Genomic DNA, 19884 nt, shown 5'->3' with positions numbered 1-19884 from the left:
TTGTGCATTTTTCAAAAAATATATGCATGCATATTTTTTTGCAAGTCTAGAGCATTGTTGATGCTCCAAAAACCAATGAAAATGATTATTATTTAGTCTGTGAATAGCATTTTTCTCAATCCTGTTCTAAAATTAATAACAAAACAGGAATCCATTTCAGCAAGTGTTGATTTTTTTTAATTTCCTTTATTTGACAATTATTTGGATTATCCCGAAATTATATATCTAATCCGACCACACAAATGGAACCTTCAGTTTTCATCAGTCTGAGTTACCAAAGGGTGAACCCCGATTCCTAAGAGAAAGAATGATGAAATTATAGCTCTAAATTCATCTTGGTGTGAATTTTCTTCAGGATTGCAGTCCTTAATAAGAAAGAAATCTCTTTTATGAAAACTTTATTGCCCTTAAACATGTACTTGTTACATTATTGCACAGGGAAAAATATTTGCATATAAATTGCTATAAGATATAATATGAAACATTCTCACAACATATGACAACAATGTGATACATATATATGTATATATTATATGTGTGTATGTGTACATAAATTTCAGTTAGAGTGGTAAGCAAGTGATTTGATCCACTCAAGCCCAAGAAAGCCAATGTCACAAAATAGCAGCAATTGCACTTTTTTCCCCAGTTAAAGCAAAAAACATGAGCATGTGTCACACCATCTCATTCACATAGAGAGGACTCATTGAATGCCTTCATCTATCCCCAGGGAGATGAGATTCATGTTCCCAAGTCCATTCTAGGAGGTCTTACTTCCAAGACAGTCTAAACTATCAATTAATCTGTGATTTAACAGCTACCCTTTCAACAAATTCTAAACTTATTTCTTTCAAACATGATCAATTTTAATTTGTTGATAGTAGTACTTGACTTCTTATTAACTCATATATTAATGAAAAAAATTTGAACTCACATTATTCAATTCTTTGTTTTTGCATAAAATATCATAGTTCTATTGAATCATCAAGAAAGGTGAAAACCTGAAAGAAAAACTGACAACAGAAGGAACACTAATTCTGCAGTTTCAGTTTTTGCCATTGATTTCTCTCAGTCACTGAGATTGCAGTCAATAAGCTTGGGTTATTTCATTACAGAATCATAATCCCAGATTACACTTGGTGACAGTCCATACCCCAATGCATTGGTTCTACTATCAACGATGATGACTAGCCTAACACCACTGTCAACTTCAGATCACAACATCCACAAAGACAGTTCTCTCCCCCATCTGTTAGAAGGTACTTTCACACATGAGTATGTAACACTGACAAGATCATGTGCGGTAAAGGCAACACTAGTTGGTGATAGTAATTGTTCATAATAATAACTCACCAATCACATTCAAACCAATTTCTCTAAATGATAAAGAGGCTGCTACTGCCCTCAATCTGCTCAAATATCGTCAATCTAAACTGATTGATGGGATTTGAGTGGGTCTCTGGATCAGAGCACTCTCTCTGGCCATCTCAATTGGCAGAAGGCTCAAAGATAACTCTTTGATAACCTCAAGATGAGCACATAATCAATACTTATCACATGAATATAGATACAAAAGTCACTTGTCTCTATTAAAGCCAAATTTTTAATAAATTTGATGTCAAGCCCATAAGGTGACTCGTAAAAATTATAAAATGCATAGCATAATGATAAATATAACTTTATGCAGATAAAAGGCTTCCAATTACAAAATAAACAATAAATAATAAAAATAATCAGTAATGGACAAATTTTTTGCCATGCGAGGCCTTAAACATTGATGACATATGGTGTATCTATGTAAATTTTAGATGCTATGTTTTTTTTTGCATATCCAATAATGATGTCAAATCCCTGTATAATATCAATTACTTTTATACATAACGATTAAAATTGGAATTCCTTGTTTTGATCAAAAGTATACTATATCAATCAATGTGTGTGTGTGTATATATGTGTGGGTGTGTGTGTGTGTGTAGAAGTTGATCACTGTCTCATTTAAAAATAGCTTTATTGCAAAGGTTACCAAAGTGGTAGGCTTTTCATAAGACATTAGAAACAGGTACATAGTTTTAAACACAATGATGACAAAAAATTGCCCTCACGAAAAGCTCTTATGTCTGCCCAACCATTCCTGTAAACTTGCTGTCCTTTTATCTTAATGAAAGCATGCATCATTTTCTTGCCTACTAGCAGCACAACCATCATTTGGGATCCTTCTCAATAGTAAAATTTTAGGTCCATGTATCATATTCTTAAAACAATCCCAGCAGTCAGCGAAGTCATATAAAATTTTACAAAAAGTTGCTTTCCAGAAATTGTATACTACATTCCCGGAACATCTGTCATTAAAAAGTCATAGTATCAAAACCAATTATACCATGGGAAAAATTAGTAGGCACATGCTATAAAAATTTGTTGCCAAAGTATATCCTCAGAGGTACAAAGCAAGTTCAAATTTGCAGATAAACTCAGCTAACACAAGATGGTCTAGGCACTGTGATTATATTTCCAAACTAAGTGTTTAGACAAGGCATTCTGGTTTGAAATAAACTAATCCATTCTAAAATATCACTTCTATTCAATAAAATATACATGAAATCTTGAGTATTTTTTCAAGAATAGAGATTTACTGTCCTCATTAAACACCAGTGCACTTAGACAAAAACACTAAAAAAATTGCACATATAAAATATAGGCACACAACTGTTCATATAATATTTGCATATTTTTACTTCGACTCTTATATCCTCCGCATAGGCACAACAGCAATAATTTACCAAAATAGAACTTAGAAAAGATTCTGCATGCAAGAAATGAATGCTCTGCCAGCATAAGTTGCATCCAGTGGGTGTCTTTCCCTATTAAATGTGAGACCCCATTAAAAAAAAACAAATCGTGCACATATGCGCCTAAGCTATCCCTGCTAAAAAGAAGTGCACTCAGACCCAATAGTTTGACTACATTACCACTACATGTAAGCATATAAATAGAGCTTGATTCCAAATTGAACCAACCGCAAAAAAACTGAGGCATTTTTGTCAATATTGTCTGTTAAATTCCACCAAGAGCAAAATAGTTCAGTTTTTACCATGAACTTTTTGCCTATAGGTCTACGTATTTCTAGTTTCACTTCACAAGATATGAAACCTGAAAAAAAATTATGGAAAAATTTTTTCCAGAAAATGTTTAATACTGTCTTTTTTAAAATCAAGTTCCAGATATATGTGTGACAGCATTGGTGTAAAGGCATATAAAAAATTACAGAGTAAATACGCTCCAAATAATGAAAAAAATTTACATGCTAAAAAATAGCTTGATTATTGCACACAATGACAACAATAGGTCTTCAAAAATCTTTTCCTTCCTCATTTCAACATCAAATGAGATTCATTCGGAAAAAAATAAGCCAATAATATAATGGGGCAATCAAGTTGCACTCTCGTATATTATTCTAAGCCATGTGATCCAAGCAAGCAAATGCCACCTGTAGAATGGATTGGTCACAAATTGACTGTACATCCTGAGCAGAAAAGTGAGTGCGGGAGACAGCATTAGCTCTCTGACACGCAGCATCTATTCTATAAGGATGGGATGGACACTGATTTTCTCCAAGTTCCCAACTAAGAATTCATTTGACTGATCTTACTACATTCCTACACCGAGACCTACATCATTGACTAATAAAGTAGGCAGGCATAGACTAAACTGCAGGTGCAGCATTTTACACATGCGTACATGTTGTCTTTTGGAAGAAATGGGCACAGCAGTGAAGGGAGAGGAATGAGGAGAAGAATGAAACTGGAAATAGAATCTTTTGCAAGAGGAAGAAGGGGCTACTCAAAGACAATGGAAACAATTAGTACAGGTGTGTAATAAGGAAACTGGGGCGGTATGGATCTGAAACACGGTTTTTGAGACTTATGATGATAAGTGTAGATAGGAGGATTTTGGGATGTGGCTATAGAAAAGAATTCCAAGGACAAAGTTGGAAAGAGAGTTAGATTGACATCATAGTTTTAAATATAGTGGGAGAAGAGAGGAGATCCTGCTCATGAATCCAATGACAGAGAAAGGGGTCAAGAGATATATAATACCTTTGGAGATGGGTAGAGTAGGATACTGAAGGGCACAATAGAAGGGAGAATATAAGACAGGTAAGGAAGACAATAAGTTTTTTGGTTCAAATAAAGGAAGGCTGGTGCTGCCATGATTGGGGGAGATAATAATGTAGGCCCAAATAGAGGAAGTACAGGTGATACAGAGAACATATTACTGGTTAGGGACGGTCCAAACCTGCCTTAATCTGGTAATTTTCCTTTCAACTGAAAGTCAGTATACTTGCATCACATCCTAAGAAGAAAGTGAAGCTCATATTCCCTCATTTAACATTGATTCTAAGATTCTTCTAGAGGTACACCTCTAAGGATGTCAGCTCTGAAATATTCATTAAGTATAGTAAAGATGAAGTGAGTTTACCCATCCTGAATGTACGTAATCCTCAATCTTTTGTAACTACTTCATGGGCTGGCCCCTCTCTGTAAAAATCTAAGCAGTAACAATCTCAAAAACATTTCTAAACCTGGATATTGTTAAATATCACAGGCCATGAAATGAGATCTAACTGATTTTTATCATATATTCTTCAGGTCACATTCATAAAGTGCTAAGTTTTTATATTTACATTATGCAATTGGGTTTGTTAATATTAGTCAATGCAAATAAATTTATTTGTACACAAAGTTATCGTTTTTGAAGCGATCACTGGAGAAGCTATTAACCCATTGCATCAATCTAGAATGTGCAAAATGCTATGTTATTTGTTTTCTGGCAGGATTACATTACAGCTCTTACATGACCTTAGTTGGCATATTACTTCACTTTAAGGCTGCTTTTAAAAGTTAGCAGGGACATAAAATATTCATTAAAAACAAAGTAGAAACTAGGTATTTTGCAAAACTTATACGCAGAGATGGAGAACTTGATATGAACTTAATATTCACAATTCAAATCTGTACATAATAGAAAAGATGCTCTCTAGGTGAGCAATAGGTAGGGACACTAGGCTTCACATTATATCACAAGCTATTATTTTTCTAAAATTAGAAAGTAGTAAGTCATTTAAAATATTTCTAATCTCTCAGATCCTCATTGATGCATAGCAATGAAAGTAATAAGAAAAAGTAACATTTCTTCCTTCTTTTCCTTGGACAATCAATTTTTTGGAAACTGTTAGGAGATAGCTTGCATGTCTGTGGTAAAGTACCTATATAAATACCTTATTCCCATTAGCGAACACAATAAATATCACAATGGAAAAATCGTTTGCCTATTCAAGATTTGAATCCAGATCCCTCAACTTCCAGCCAAGAACCTCAGCCAACTAAGCTACAGGAAGAGAATACCTCAGTGATATTGACTGAATGAAGCATTTAATTGGAAATTGAGGCAATTAATTTTTTTCACAGCAAAATTTCTTGCATTTCTGAGTATACAAATGTAGCGGAGGTATTCGACCAATGTTGACAGCCAGCATCATTCCCAACAGTTTCTTTGAACCTATATGAGAAGTTGTACTTCATATTTCAGTATCACCTATGACTTTTTTATTTTAAGTTACAACCCCTATGCATATATTGTTGGTGTGAATGTGCCTTTTTTTGGACTCATGTGAGAAATTTAATTTGTAATACATCAAAATTACTATTATAATATTTTCCCCCTGAGTTCAATTATACAAATTTCTTCATTGGTCCCCTAAGTAACATTAACCCAAGGTTTCAATATATTTTTAAGTATTAAATAGGGATATCCACAAAAATCTGGGGAGTGCCCCCACAATTAGGTCTCACAGTATGACAGTGAGGACTTGATGCATTGAGGTGTATAGTTGGGGAATTTGAGAGCATCATAAATGAAACTACATTTACATACAGCCGGACAGGTAAGTCATGTGAGTAATGCACTCCTCACGTGCTAACCCAAAGGCTGTGAGCTCGAGTGCCACTCCCCTGATGGTTGCAGGTAATGTGTCCACTTTGGTGCTTTGGCCCCTCAGATACACCTGACGATGGCGAGCCAAAGACTTATCATAACAGGACAGATACTAAGAGGTACATGGACCACCAGAGAGCAAATAAAAAAGAAACCTGGTAAATTGCATACTGAGAGAGCAACTCTTTCATAGTCATTCACTTAGTGCTTAATGGAACCCATTCAATAGATGAACACCAAAAAATTTTTTTTTTTTAAAGCTCCACTTAATGTTAGGAGTTCATTCAAAATGAAGCAATAAATATCAAACAAGTTCTGCAACCTCAAGTGCTGCTATCACTATAAGAGGGATATCTGAGCAGTGCAGAGACAGGAGTGACATATGATCACAGCAACAGCATCCTTTATAGCTGAAGCCCTTGGGACAACAATAGTGTCAACTCAAAGCGACAAAAAGGCAGCTTCAATTTAAGAAATTTTAGTACACTTATTCACCGGGAAAGGGTTCCAGCACTTGGATACTTTGCATTCTATAATAAACCAGAATAAACAAGAATAATAGAGACAATGGAACACAGCTTGTCCCTTTGTGTTCTAAAAGCATTCATAAATAGCATCATAAAAATGGATTAAATCCCTTGACAATATCTAAACAATTGAAATGCAACCAGTAAAGTTAATACATCCAATTGCCAACTAAAAATGCTACATCAGTGTTGTTACACAAATGTATTTGATTGGATAAGGCTCAACTTCCCACTGGATACTTGGTCACCATAGCTCACATTTTGAGAGAGGATATAAAACAGTGACATAAGATAATCCTACAATTTCACTATTTAATTCATTTTGAAAATTTCCTGATTCAAGAATTCTTCATTTAAATATCACTTTCATCTTTATGTAACCTTTCAACCAAGTCATCTTTAGTTAAAAATCATTTATGCATGATAGGAGCATAACTCCTTTCTGTATAATGGAACCTCTTTTTCTGTGCTTTCACAAAATACAGCTCCCAACTGAAAGCTATAACTATATCTCATTTTCCCCTCAAATTTACAATTGCGTCAATATTTTTAGTTTTTCTGAGTAGCGAGATCAGAGGTAAAGCTACAATATGTCATAAAACTCTGAGCTGTGGCTCACGCTTTGTTGACAAAGGAGTATTTGAATCTCAACCATCCACTCAGGGATTATCAAGAGGGTAGACAGGAGAAAGAGGGCAGGATTGTTAATGCCATTGTCACTCAGTGCTATTGGTAGCCATCAACTCCAACAATCTCTCGGGAGGGATCTTGCCAGCATCAGGAATTGATGGGCTGTCCCCGACACCAAAGGCAGAGATGAACACATTCATCATGGTGACGAGGAAGATGCCAAGGACAGTGAAGTTGTTTATCTTATTGGCCGTTGAGATGTCTCGAATGTGACGGATGTTGTAGCGGCTGTTCAAGATGAGACCAATCCCAACAGCCACCTGTTCATACACATACATAAATTATTAGGTCTTTTTATTTGGAATGGGACTCCACCTCATCAGACAAAATTGCACAGTAATTTATTTTTGGGTTTAACAATGTATTCACCTTCACACAAATAAAGACTCTGGAAGGATGTGTGTGTATCAATATATATATATATATATATATATATATATATATATATATATATATATATATATATATATATATATATATACATACACACACACACACACATATATATATATATCTTCGAAATGGAATGCTCTTCGCGACGCACAAATATATAAAAACACAGATGTAGAGTTTTAGAATATAGAGACACAAATAAAGGACACTCACAATTTGTTATTTGACGTTTCGACAGCCCGGCTGTCGTCTCAGAGGCTGTCAGAGACGACAGCCGGGCTGTCGAAACGTCAAATAACAAATTGTGAGTGTCCTTTATTTGTGCCTCTATATTCTAAAACTCTACATCTGTGTTTTTATATATGTATATATATATATATTATATATATATACATATATAATTTACATATATATATACATATATATATATATATATATATATATATATATATATATATATATATATATATATATATATATATATATATATATATATATTAATTAATTTATTTATTTATGAACACTTTTGTGAAAGTCTCACGGATGTGAATAATAATGTATATGAAGTCAGCACAGCAGAAGAAACCCAAAAAAAAAAAAAGAAAAGAAACTCACTCGGTTTCGAATTTTTGGTGGTCTACACCACCCTTCTCAAGGAAGAGAAGGAAAAAACTCCTTCCTTCTCTTCATGTTCACCATCCAGAAAGTACACAAACCTTCAAGATGTGTAAAGTCCAACACAGCCGGCTAAATGTCATGGGGAGGTCACAGAAATGGAATGCTCTTCGCGACGCACAAATATATAAAAACACAGATGTAGAGTTTTAGAATATAGAGACACAAATAAAGGACACTCACAATTTGTTATTTGACGTTTCGACAGCCCGGCTGTCGTCTCAGAGGCTGTCAGAGACGACAGCCGGGCTGTCGAAACGTCAAATAACAAATTGTGAGTGTCCTTTATTTGTGCCTCTATATTCTAAAACTCTACATCTGTGTTTTTATATATGTATATATATATATATATTATATATATATACATATATAATTTACATATATATATATACATATATATATATATATATATATATATATATATATATATATATATATATATATATATATATATATATTAATTAATTTATTTATTTATGAACACTTTTGTGAAAGTCTCACGGATGTGAATAATAATGTATATGAAGTCAGCACAGCAGAAGAAACCCAAAAAAAAAAAAAAGAAAAGAAACTCACTCGGTTTCGAATTTTTGGTGGTCTACACCACCCTTCTCAAGGAAGAGAAGGAAAAAACTCCTTCCTTCTCTTCATGTTCACCATCCAGAAAGTACACAAACCTTCAAGATGTGTAAAGTCCAACACAGCCGGCTAAATGTCATGGGGAGGTCACAGAAAACTTTTGCATCGTAACAATAAGGAAGTGGTGATACACGCTATACATTTATTTAACGATCATTCTGAGTTGCATTTTCACCAAATTTTGCAGGTTCGGAGAAAACAAATATCTCTAGACAGCCTTCTAGTTACAAGGAATTAGGTATGCATCTTAAATTACTAACAATATATCTTGAATCTTTTATGCTTTCACAAATCGAGTTTGCATTCCTGGTTGCCTCATTCCACGATAGAAGAAAAGGTGAACGTGATCCATGATCCTAAAGAATGTATACATGATTTTCTTTAAATAAACCTTGTACATAATATTTTTCAGTATAGTCCACATTATCATATTTAACTGATACTGAAAAAGTAAAACATTGAAATATGTTTGAAGAAAACATTAAATGAGTGTTTCACTTTATGAGAAAGATCACAGAACAGACAATGTTCATATTATGAGACTTTACTGTACTAGTATTTCTGCTATGAGAATGAGTATAGAGTGCAAGAGGGGTTCTGGGGGTTTTGAAATCTGAGTTCCCAAAAATTCCTCTACCATACCTCCATCTACAATATTTCCTTCAATGACCGTTGTAACATATTAATTATTATCTCCCTTCCCCCTCAGACGAACCATTACAGCTCAAAACCCTGAATGTATGCATTTGCCTCCTGGGAGCCTGCCTTTGCCATTGCCATGCCTGTTACATTCACTTTCGTGAACCTTTCACTTTATTATAAATAGATAAAGAAATGAGAAAAGTCCAAAATGCCAATAGAAAACAAAAACATGGAGCTCAAGTGTACCAACCAAAAGTTAGAAAATTTAAAAGTAAAATTGCGACCAATGACAATAAGGCTTCACATATAAATCAGCAAAATAAAACATAAAAAAGCCAGTACTGAACTAGCTATCTTTGTGATGATACTCCAGAATGTTACCACTGCATCACATTTTTCTTTTCTTCAACAGGATAATCTGAGTTATCAGCCCACTGCGCAATTTTTTGTATCATTTAAACATGATTACATCATTAACCTTTGGCCACCTACACTAACCCAAAAATTTTCAAGATCAGGATGTTAAGAGGAACATAACTGCCATATTTGTTCTTCAATCAATTCAAATGTACATCATCAAATCAATTGTTCATATTATTATTTTAACAATACTAGGAAAAGTAGAAAAACAGAAAAAATGGAAATGTGAATTAAAGTTAAAAGTTAGTTATAAACTTAATAAAACATAATAGAGAGGGCAATTTATTTCTCCACACTGGCATTTGAAATACAACAGCATTTTTATACACAACCACACTCACGATTACAATGGATTCATAAGAGTGCCCAAGAGAGCCAGCTCACATGAAATGGCCACGAATCGCAAGTGTGGCTGATGCAGGCTTGTTTGCTCTCACAAGTGAAATACATACTCATGAGTATTTCTCTGTAGAATATTGTCATTAATGTTCATCAGAAACAAAAAGGGACTGTGTTGCAGCACATGAGCAAAAGTATGAGCAAGTCACGTACCTGCAGCAAGATGCTGGTCGAGATGAGCACCAACCCGACATAGTAGTATGGGTGGTTGGGGCCAGTGTCAAGGACATAGCGCAGTTGATTGGCATTGGCTGACAGGAGTGCCAAGTCCATCATGCCCTGCGCAAGGGTCTTCTTGTGTGCATACACGTTGATGTCAACTCCTCCTCTACCTCGTGGTATCTTCTCGGGCTGCGAATAGAAGGAAGAGGGGGTGAGGGGAGTGGAAGGAGGACACCTAACAATGACACCAATGCTGCACTAAAACCTTTTAAAGTGTCTCTGAATATCTCAAGTCAACACTTTCACTAGCAAGACTCAATTGCTTGGTATTTCCAATTCACTTTTTGTCTTATTGCAGAAGAGCTGAATAACTTATTCTCACAGCAACATCACTGATACACTGATCTTTGAATATCATTCTTATTAAAAAGACAGAGAGACAAAGGATTTAATGCAATGTACATAGTGTGAAAAACATAGAGTAACCCACAATTAAGAAAAGATGCATGACATTCTCAATTATTTTAATGATACAACTCGATATATTTCCAATGATAAAAACAAAACGAAAGATCAAAAACAGATCAAAATGAAAGATTTGAATTGTTATCTATAATAAGCACACTTGAGCATATGCATTAGATATCTTTTAAAAACCAATCTCTTTCAGGAACAAGAAAAAGCACAAGAAAAGATTAAATGTATGTTGTTAGTTACAAATGTCAATTCTTTGAGCAAAGATGGATTAAAATTAAATTTTTTTTTATTTGACAATGATAAACATGAAATCTTCATTCTGTTACTTTGCCTATCACCTCAATGGTGACAACTGATGACATTTAATGCATTAAATTTTTTTTTCTTCCACACTGAGGTCATTCATTCAAGAACTTATTATTGTACTACTGTAATATGACAAGGGTTCTAAAACTGCTACCAATGCGACCTTAGGGAGAAATTGTGTGCACTTATTTGATCAATAATCTTATTTTAGTTTCCCTGAGAATTTACAAATTAAGAGGAGTCAGTGGCAAAATTCAGATGCACAAATTATTTAGAACACACTGGTGGCCTCGATGTGTGTGGGAGATGGTGGTAGAGTGAATTAGAGGCTGGGACTGCAAGGGCCTCCTCCATTGAGAGGTCATCCATAAAAGGACTCTAGTCTCTGGGAACTACTGGCCTGACCCCCTCTCTTAAACAACCATTCTCTCCCAGAAATAGCATCTGCTTTTCAGAGAGTGGTAGTATGGAGGCTTTCTGAAGACTATTGAATGCCAAAACCTGTAATTATACCTCATCTAGGATGCAAGTACAAATAAATTTTTCCTAACAATTCTCTCATAAGTTGTATTCAAAGAGTCCAATAACTGCCGTTAAATAGTTGAAATACTTGCTACCTGACTTAGTTGAAAGGTAAGGAAATGGAATTGGCATGCATTTGTAAAATTGTAATTGTTAGAATTCATAATTTTGTTCCATATATGTACCAAGAGAATCATTGTTTTTAAGTGCCTACATCAGTGGATGATGTTTATGATACATCATTATTCATTTATGAAATGCAAGGTTATTCCAGCTGCATACCTCATGAGGGAAACCTGGTGCTTGAGGGAATGCACCAGGGTGGAGTCCCCCTCCCTCCTCTCTCTCAGGGTTGTGTGGGTTGGATGGCCCCTCCCGGTCCAGCCCTGGCGTCAGGAATCCATCATCAATGCCACCTGAAATGAGGAGAGTGGGCAGTGATAAGACAGCAGGCAAAACAAAACAGGGGCATGCAATGACAATGGCCAAGCCTAGGGTCAGCCACCTTACCCATCCAATTTCAACACGTCACAGATTTCATCTGTCTAAGGTATATTAATCCATAATATCACAAAAGGGTAAAAAAAACCATTAACATGGTCATCAACCCGAAGGTCGGGCTGATAGGTGATTGCAGAGTTCACCCAGTACTAAGCCCAACAACATGTACAATTCAAACATTAGGGTAGGGGTGCCATTCCTTGTGCCACCCGGGCCATCCAGTCAGTAGTCAAATGCTCTGCCCCTGGACTACTACATCCCCACACAAGGGTTAAGTGTTTCAATTTACTGTGCAATGAAAATATTTCCAAAGCTAAGATACATATTGCTTTTTTCAGTTAGTAGTTTTTAAGATGTCATACTACTGGTTACATTATTGAATGAAATATATATCAGAGAGACCACACATGGTTCCACTGCAAAATGGTGGTTGAGAGAGGGATGATCATTGTAATTTGGAGGAGGGTGACTGATTGTAGGTATGCTTTCTTCAAGATTTGGATTTCAGTTGTGCAGAGGTATTCATAAAAATATTCACTAACTTCTGAATCCATGGCATTTTTATATTTACATAAACCACAAAATGCTCACAATATTTTGTAAGTTACATGGCCATATTGAGCCAACACAAGCCCAAATTGATGCCAAGAAATTTAATTCAAAGTAAACATAGTGCTCTATTGTTTCAGGCTTCACTTCGTGGAAGTAATTGATATCCATTATTGAAATAGAAAATATTTCTATTTCAATAATGGATAAACATAGTGCCATTATTAGCTGTTACCATTACACTATATTACTAATACTAACTTTAGGAGGGAATTTAGAGATAACTGTGACCTTATTCTTGAAAGGTATTCCACCACTTTGGTAGGAACTTGAAAGAAAAAGAGAGATAGTAGAAATGGTACCTGCGCCATGTCAGAGGGGAGGTGGTGGAGAGGAGGCTCCTCCCGCAAACACATAGCATTTGACAAGGATGTTTCCAATACGTGACAATACTCTGATGCTCAGAGGACAGAGAAACATTAACGATCATTTTTGGCTGCTGGAAAAGTCACGTGGTCTTCCAATATATTCATGGGAAAAAATAGAAAAACATCATTTTGAATAATTTTTTATTCATAAACATTATCCTTTTCGCTCAATGCACCTTTTCCAACATTTTTCCAACTTTTCTAAGCTATTCAAAAAGTAGGATTTCAGAAGATCCTAAAACTGGGCATCTTTGTTGGCAATCAGCTCCTTGTTCATCATGAATTGTTTTCTACTGAGCAAGTTTGGAAATTGAAAAAAAAGGCACTGTATGCAAATTCTGGTGAATACTGTGGTAGTTGTAATAATTCAAGCTTTTATCCCATAATTTTTGCCATCAGAACTGTGCAGGTGTTCACCTGATGGAAGATAATTTTTTTCTTCTCCAAATGAGGACTTTTTTTCTTGATTTTTTCACTTAACAAGAACTATAACAATGCATAATACTGCACTCTCTAATAATACCTTGTACTCTCTATTTTTCATTTTTTTCCTTTTAGCAAATATTGATGTAGATGACTCTGCATGCATTCGAAAAACCCGTGGCCATTACCATGTTGGCCGATTTCACCATCTTTACCTTTTCCAGCTATGGATCTCCATTAGAAACCTATTGTTTCAACTGCTCCTTTGTCTCTGGAGTGTAGTCATGTATACTTGTTTCCTTCACATTTATTTATTGACTCAGAAACTTGTCAGGATTGCAACAGAAAACAGCACACTAGCCTCCGAATCGAACACATGATTGTGTTATTATCCACTGAGGGCAAACACATCACCCATCTTGCCAACATTTTTTTCACGCCCATTTTTTGTGCGAAATTGAAAACACTTTACCTGCCTTGTGATATGCCTGTGGCCTCAACTATTGCACAAAATTTGACTCATCAATCCCTCACAACCATATTGTGGTTTTGTCAATCATTCCAGAGGAAGTCACTTCCACTGAACGTTACTAAAGATGTTCATTATTTGTGGATGTACAGCCACGTTTATACTTTTTTCTTCTTTAAACTTCATTTACACAATCATATTAAGTGCAGATGTGCCATGAACTTTGTTCAACTCAGTTTTGATCTCTTTAGGTGTTAAGCCTTTTAAATTGAAGTGCTTAACCACCACACGAAACTCACTTTCTTCTATTTTTCTTAATAAACAAGAGTTTATCAATTAAATTGACAATGAAAATGAAACCATGCAATGGATATAGCTGAAAATTTCATTCCTATCTCCAAATGTCATCACTCACTCTCGCTGTTTCAGCGGTCTAGTGAGAGATGAGGCTTACTGAAATCAACTTTTTCCAATTCTATGACACCATTTCTAGGATTTTTAAAGAATTACTGAACAGTCCACATATTTATTGATCTAGCAGTGGACAATGATGGGATGAGAGGCAGTCTTTTAATAAAGGTAGCGATTACATCAGAACTCTTAGGCTGAATGAGAGGCTAGTATCCCTAGCAAGTCCCATCCCATGGACTGAAGTGAGAGAAAGTTGAGGGTGCCTTCATACTGATGTAATTAGCGCTCAAGAGGTGGAGAGAGAGAAAGGGAACAATAAGGCAGTCAGAAATTGGGTCTTCTCTCGTAACTCGTAGAGGACCCACCATATAACTGGAGGCCTTAGGCCCAGCAGAGTCTACAGGCAATAGGGGGCACGGCAGCCCCTAATGTGTAGCAATGAGAGCCTTCAGGGCAATCACAATAAGAAAAGGGTGGCTTGTTGGATTCAACTATCATCTGCAATGTCTCTGACTGCACACATGCCTAGAGCCAGCCATTTGGGTGGGTGGCATTATATTGCATGAATAATGAAACCATAGAGGAGGCACAGGGAATGCAAGTAATTTTAGCCCCCATTACCCTTATTATGGTTCCTGTTCAAATAATGTGACACCTTCAATGGGTTTAGACAATAACGGGCAGTGGACGCCATTTCCATATTTCTGCGGAGAGAGAACATTGATACATATGTGGTGGCTACAAGCTTGGGGGAAAAGTAATGTTTTGAATCACTCTCCATTCAATCATTCTTCAATCATGAAGGCTGAAAGCTGATGAGATTGGCACTAAGAGGGGGATAGGACTTAGATGTGTGGTCTTATCAGTATCACTGCCAAAATATAACAAAATTCTTCATGAGGCCTCATTTTTACTTGTTATTATGTTGTTAACAGTGTGTTTGACCAATACTTTTTTTAAATGGATGGTGTGTATGCCCGCATAACTGCAGGCATAATTGTATGTGCATATACATGCACATACCCATGTATATTTATGAATGCATTAGCAGAATAGGTTCACAGAAACAAGCACTATCAAAAGTAAGTTACACTGGTGTGACCAAATAAACTAGTGAAATTCCCTGCCATGCAACTATCCCTTCCTGTGGAAGGGAGTAGAGGACTAAGGAGGGAAGAGGCATTTTAGTCAGCAAGTTGCAGGTGAGTGAAGGGGAAGTGAGCAACACTTAAGTTATGGATAAATATGATTCAACAACCCAACTGTACTCAGACGCTAATGTTTCAACTTTAATGTGGGCATCTGCGAGGGTGAGGGAGGTCAGTATGGAAACTTTGCAACAATTGTCGATGAATGTTTTTCGACAGCTATGTTTAGGGCAGTTTTCAAAACAATGGCTGGGTAGCAACTCTCTATATATGTTTTTTTCAATTCTTGATCATGCTCCTCACTTGGGTCCAAGGAATTAGTGGATAAGATGAGCTCCAACCTTCAGGTGTACTACCATGGTTGGTAATTTATTCCTTCTTTATGTTTTAATGCATAACATATACATGAACTTGCTTGAATTTCACTTGAAATTATATTTTTCAATTTAAATGGCGATTTATGCCAAAGTGATTACTCATTGTAGGTCTTAGTCCTGGAGTTCTGAAAAAATATGATGATAATAGTACATTCTTAAATAAGAGGTATTAGATTCTAATCAAACCTGTAGCAAGAGGTAAATTTGTGAAAACCTCTGGATGCTTCTCCTTGTCTGTTCTCTCACGAACACCATTGTTTGTTTCCATGGCAATGCCTGCACTGTTGAATGCCATCAGGGGATGCAACTCTGGAGATTCAGGCCTTGGCTGCAACAGAAGAAAATATGATTGTGGGAATTAGATCTGAATTATGAATAGCTGTAGATATTTTTGTGAGGTGAAGCAATCAATAAGATTTAGGTATCATGTTAAGGAAAAGAGAGAGAAACCATCTTCCTAATGAGCCAGCATAAGAATGAAGATGTTCTTATTTCCATTGAACTTTAATTTGGATAATCATATAAAAACCATAGCAGTAAAAACATCAGATATCACCTGACAGCACACCTATAAATTTTATATGCCTATATATAAATACACCTATATATTTTGATGCCTATACTTCACACAAGCCACAACAGCGACAATTAAAATTTGGCTCCAAACAAATTATTGTTATGTGTTAAGCGTATCAAACTCGGCTGAAAATTCAGAGCTCATCTACCTTTTCAATTAGCATCTAGTAATTTGTGGAGAGTCTTAGATGGGCTTCAAGAGATTAATTAGTTACAAAAGTAATTCAGAAAAAAATTCCAGTACCATGAGACTCCATGGAATCAGTTTATGAGATAAATTAAATAATTTTATCTGTAATGATTTACATGCAAATCCCTTTCTATTTTATATCCGTAAATATTTTTGCTTACAATTGGCAAAATGTTATGCAAGTAATTTGATCGTGCACGTAAATGAAGTGAATTTATTCAGGGCACTTACTTATTTATTATCTATAATTGGCCAATCCCATCCTAATATGTAAAGGTGTTCAGGGATAAAAGTTTTATTATTACCTACTATCAAGATTCTTGGTTTACAAATAATAATATGGGTAGAATGGGTTATATGGGTATAATGCTTCATTTTAAATTATTTGCCGAAAAATGAAAGTCAATCTGCTCATTCTTGCAATCACAAAATTATTCGATTATTTCGTTTTAAAATGTAAATCTCCCCCGTTAAACGCATATAGCATACCTACCTATCTTGGTACCTACCTCTCTACAACTAAATGGGCTGCTCGCTACTGATTAATATTCCTAGCTCCACAATTGGACTTAAATGCACCGTAAAAATTCTAAATCGGTTTACATCAGTCCAATAGTCTTTGCAATTGAATCGTCTCCTAAAGCCTATGCGAAATTAAGGAAGCTATTCCTGCAATCGTAAGCATCCGCACCTTTGTACCACTCACAATTAACTCAACTCACCAGTCATATCCTAGTTTAATCCAGGGATTTCAAGATAACCTGGCAAGAAAGCGCATGACACAGAAAACAAACCAACCATAGTATTGCTGAGCCTCTCAAAGTTTATGCTATCCGGCATCAGTAGCTATATTTGGGATTAATGTGAGTAAACATGCCGCTGTTTATTCGGAAATTCCTCTAAGGCCAGGACCTGACCCGATAAGCATCTGACCCAGTAACAAACAGGAACAATAAAGCATGAACTAAATATATCCATATTGCTTTTAAGTATCTCGTGCAAACATCTAATATTAAATCTTCTGCAGAAGAATCTACGAAGATGTCGAAGACAAGTTAAATGGCAATTAATACATCCTTACTTTTTCCGTATCCGTAGGACGATTCTTTTCTACATCATTTAATATAGTTCCCATTGCAGTACACCGTCCCTACAGAGAGAGAATCCATTTTAAACATACTTCAGGTTCCTTGAGTTGCGTACCAAAATAGGAATGCAAGAAAGCACTGCAAAAAGTAACATCATTGACATGTTAACATTAACAAGTTACATGTAACATGTTAACAAGTTAACCATTTGCTTTACCAAAAATATTGCGGTTTTTCAATTAAAAATTTAAGATAATTACTAACATAAAATTACACAGAGGCACGCTTCGGGAATCAAAATTATGCCAAAACACGAATTAAGCTATTCAACAAATCATTTGTAAACCAAATAGTGGGTTCCCGTATTTTGGAAGCGCAGCAAGTCATTAAAATAAATAATAATTTCGAACGTTGGTCACAAATGACAACGTCAGTTTATTTCTAATAAGAAGTTACTTGAAACTTCTTACCAATTGATGATGATATGTTCTCAATTTTAGCGGAAGGCAAAAAGCGGCTTCAAAACGACCGAGTGAGCAAAAAATGGCCCCACAATCTATCCAGTTTCCCGCAATAAATGTAACAGCTTATGAATTTAACATAGCTTCGTCGTCGCCTTATTTTTTAATTGATTCGCCAGCTTCTCACAGTAATGACTGCGCTTAACATACAAGCAGTCGACACGGACATACATTCATATGTATGTCCATACCAGTCACTAAGAAAGAATGTCGCCAAGGACACTCGTCATTCTTTCCGGCTTCAGCCCTCAATCCCGTATTGAATTATAACTGTATTTAATCATTTATAAAAACTGTGATCTGTAACTTGAAGGGCGAAAATATTTGCGTTTTTAGAAACTTCAATGGTCGCAATAAATGTCGGAGTCGTGACGAAGTCATTTAAAAAGTGATGAAACTTGACTCATAATTCACGTGAGGGCATTGAGGATAGTGATTTCATGCTTTATTAATGTCTTATTTTGAGAAGTAGGGTAGCAAGAGGGAATGAAAGTTTCTGTCGTTTTCTCGTATCAGTGATATGGCCGGTGGGCCAGTTTCAATTCAGCATTACAACCCCAGAACCTTCATTTAGATCCATTTCTCGCTGAGTACGATTTCTGTAGTTGCCCCTATTTCCCTATAAAGTAACGGTACCACATTCTGAGATTTTACATTATACATTTCTGCTTGCACGCAACAATTGTCACACGCACATTATGTTTTATGTTCATACTGAGATCGATAAATGCAACCGATGCACTGTATATAGAAATGAACGAAGCCTTTGCTTCGGAGCGCATAACTCCTGCACCATTATTATTATTTCGCTTTCCGTCAGTCATTTCGAGTTGTTTCGGTATTTGTTTGGCGGGTTGACTATATCATCAACGGTTGCGCAAATTTCAAAACAAAACGGGTGGTAATAGTATTAATCATCATTAATATTATTATAATTATTAGGTAATCTACCGGTTAAGGTAGGTTTTTGGATGGACGTGATTACTAATTAAATAATTTGTGGCCCCTAGCAACACACAACATCCTACTCTATATTAGGTCCCTCTTCAGCTCTGAGTACTTTCTTCCTCCCTTCATCCCGTCCAACATCCCTATCCTGTTCCTTCCCTTTCCTCGTTTGCCTAACATTCTCCCCTCAATTACAGTCTTCAACATCCCGCTGCCGGTCAATACCCCCTTCATCCACTTTTCCTGCCTCCACAGGATTGCTCCCAACAAACCCCTCTCCTCGCCCACCATACCAAGCACTTCCTCGTTTGTTTTCTTCTCTGCCCATTTCACCTTCTCCATTCTTCTCCACACCCACATTTCAAAAGCCTCCAGTCTACGTCTATCCTCCTGCTTCAATGACCACGTTTCCGCG

At 35.9% G+C, this 19884-nt stretch overlaps 1 protein-coding gene across 1 annotated transcript; it reads right to left on the bottom strand.

Annotated features, from left to right (window-relative positions):
• Positions 1-6425: 6425 nt before the first annotated feature.
• On the bottom strand, positions 6426-18699 carry LOC139694972 (ninjurin-A-like). Its single transcript, XM_071593524.1, has 6 exons — positions 18471-18699; positions 17994-18062; positions 16333-16474; positions 12123-12256; positions 10527-10724; positions 6426-7465 (listed from the first exon to the last, which is right to left on the bottom strand). The coding sequence occupies exons 2-6, from the start codon at positions 18045-18047 to the stop codon at positions 7232-7234; spliced, it is 762 nt and encodes a 253-aa protein (XP_071449625.1). The 5' UTR covers positions 18048-18062; positions 18471-18699; the 3' UTR covers positions 6426-7231.
• Between the last annotated feature and the right edge of the window lie 1185 nt (positions 18700-19884).

Source organism: Hetaerina americana, unplaced genomic scaffold (genome assembly GCF_022747635.1).
Source record: "Hetaerina americana unplaced genomic scaffold, ioHetAmer1.1.p SCAF_6, whole genome shotgun sequence".
Classification (NCBI taxonomy): Eukaryota; Metazoa; Arthropoda; class Insecta; order Odonata; family Calopterygidae; genus Hetaerina; species Hetaerina americana.
This window is presented reverse-complemented; position numbering and strand designations above follow the sequence as displayed.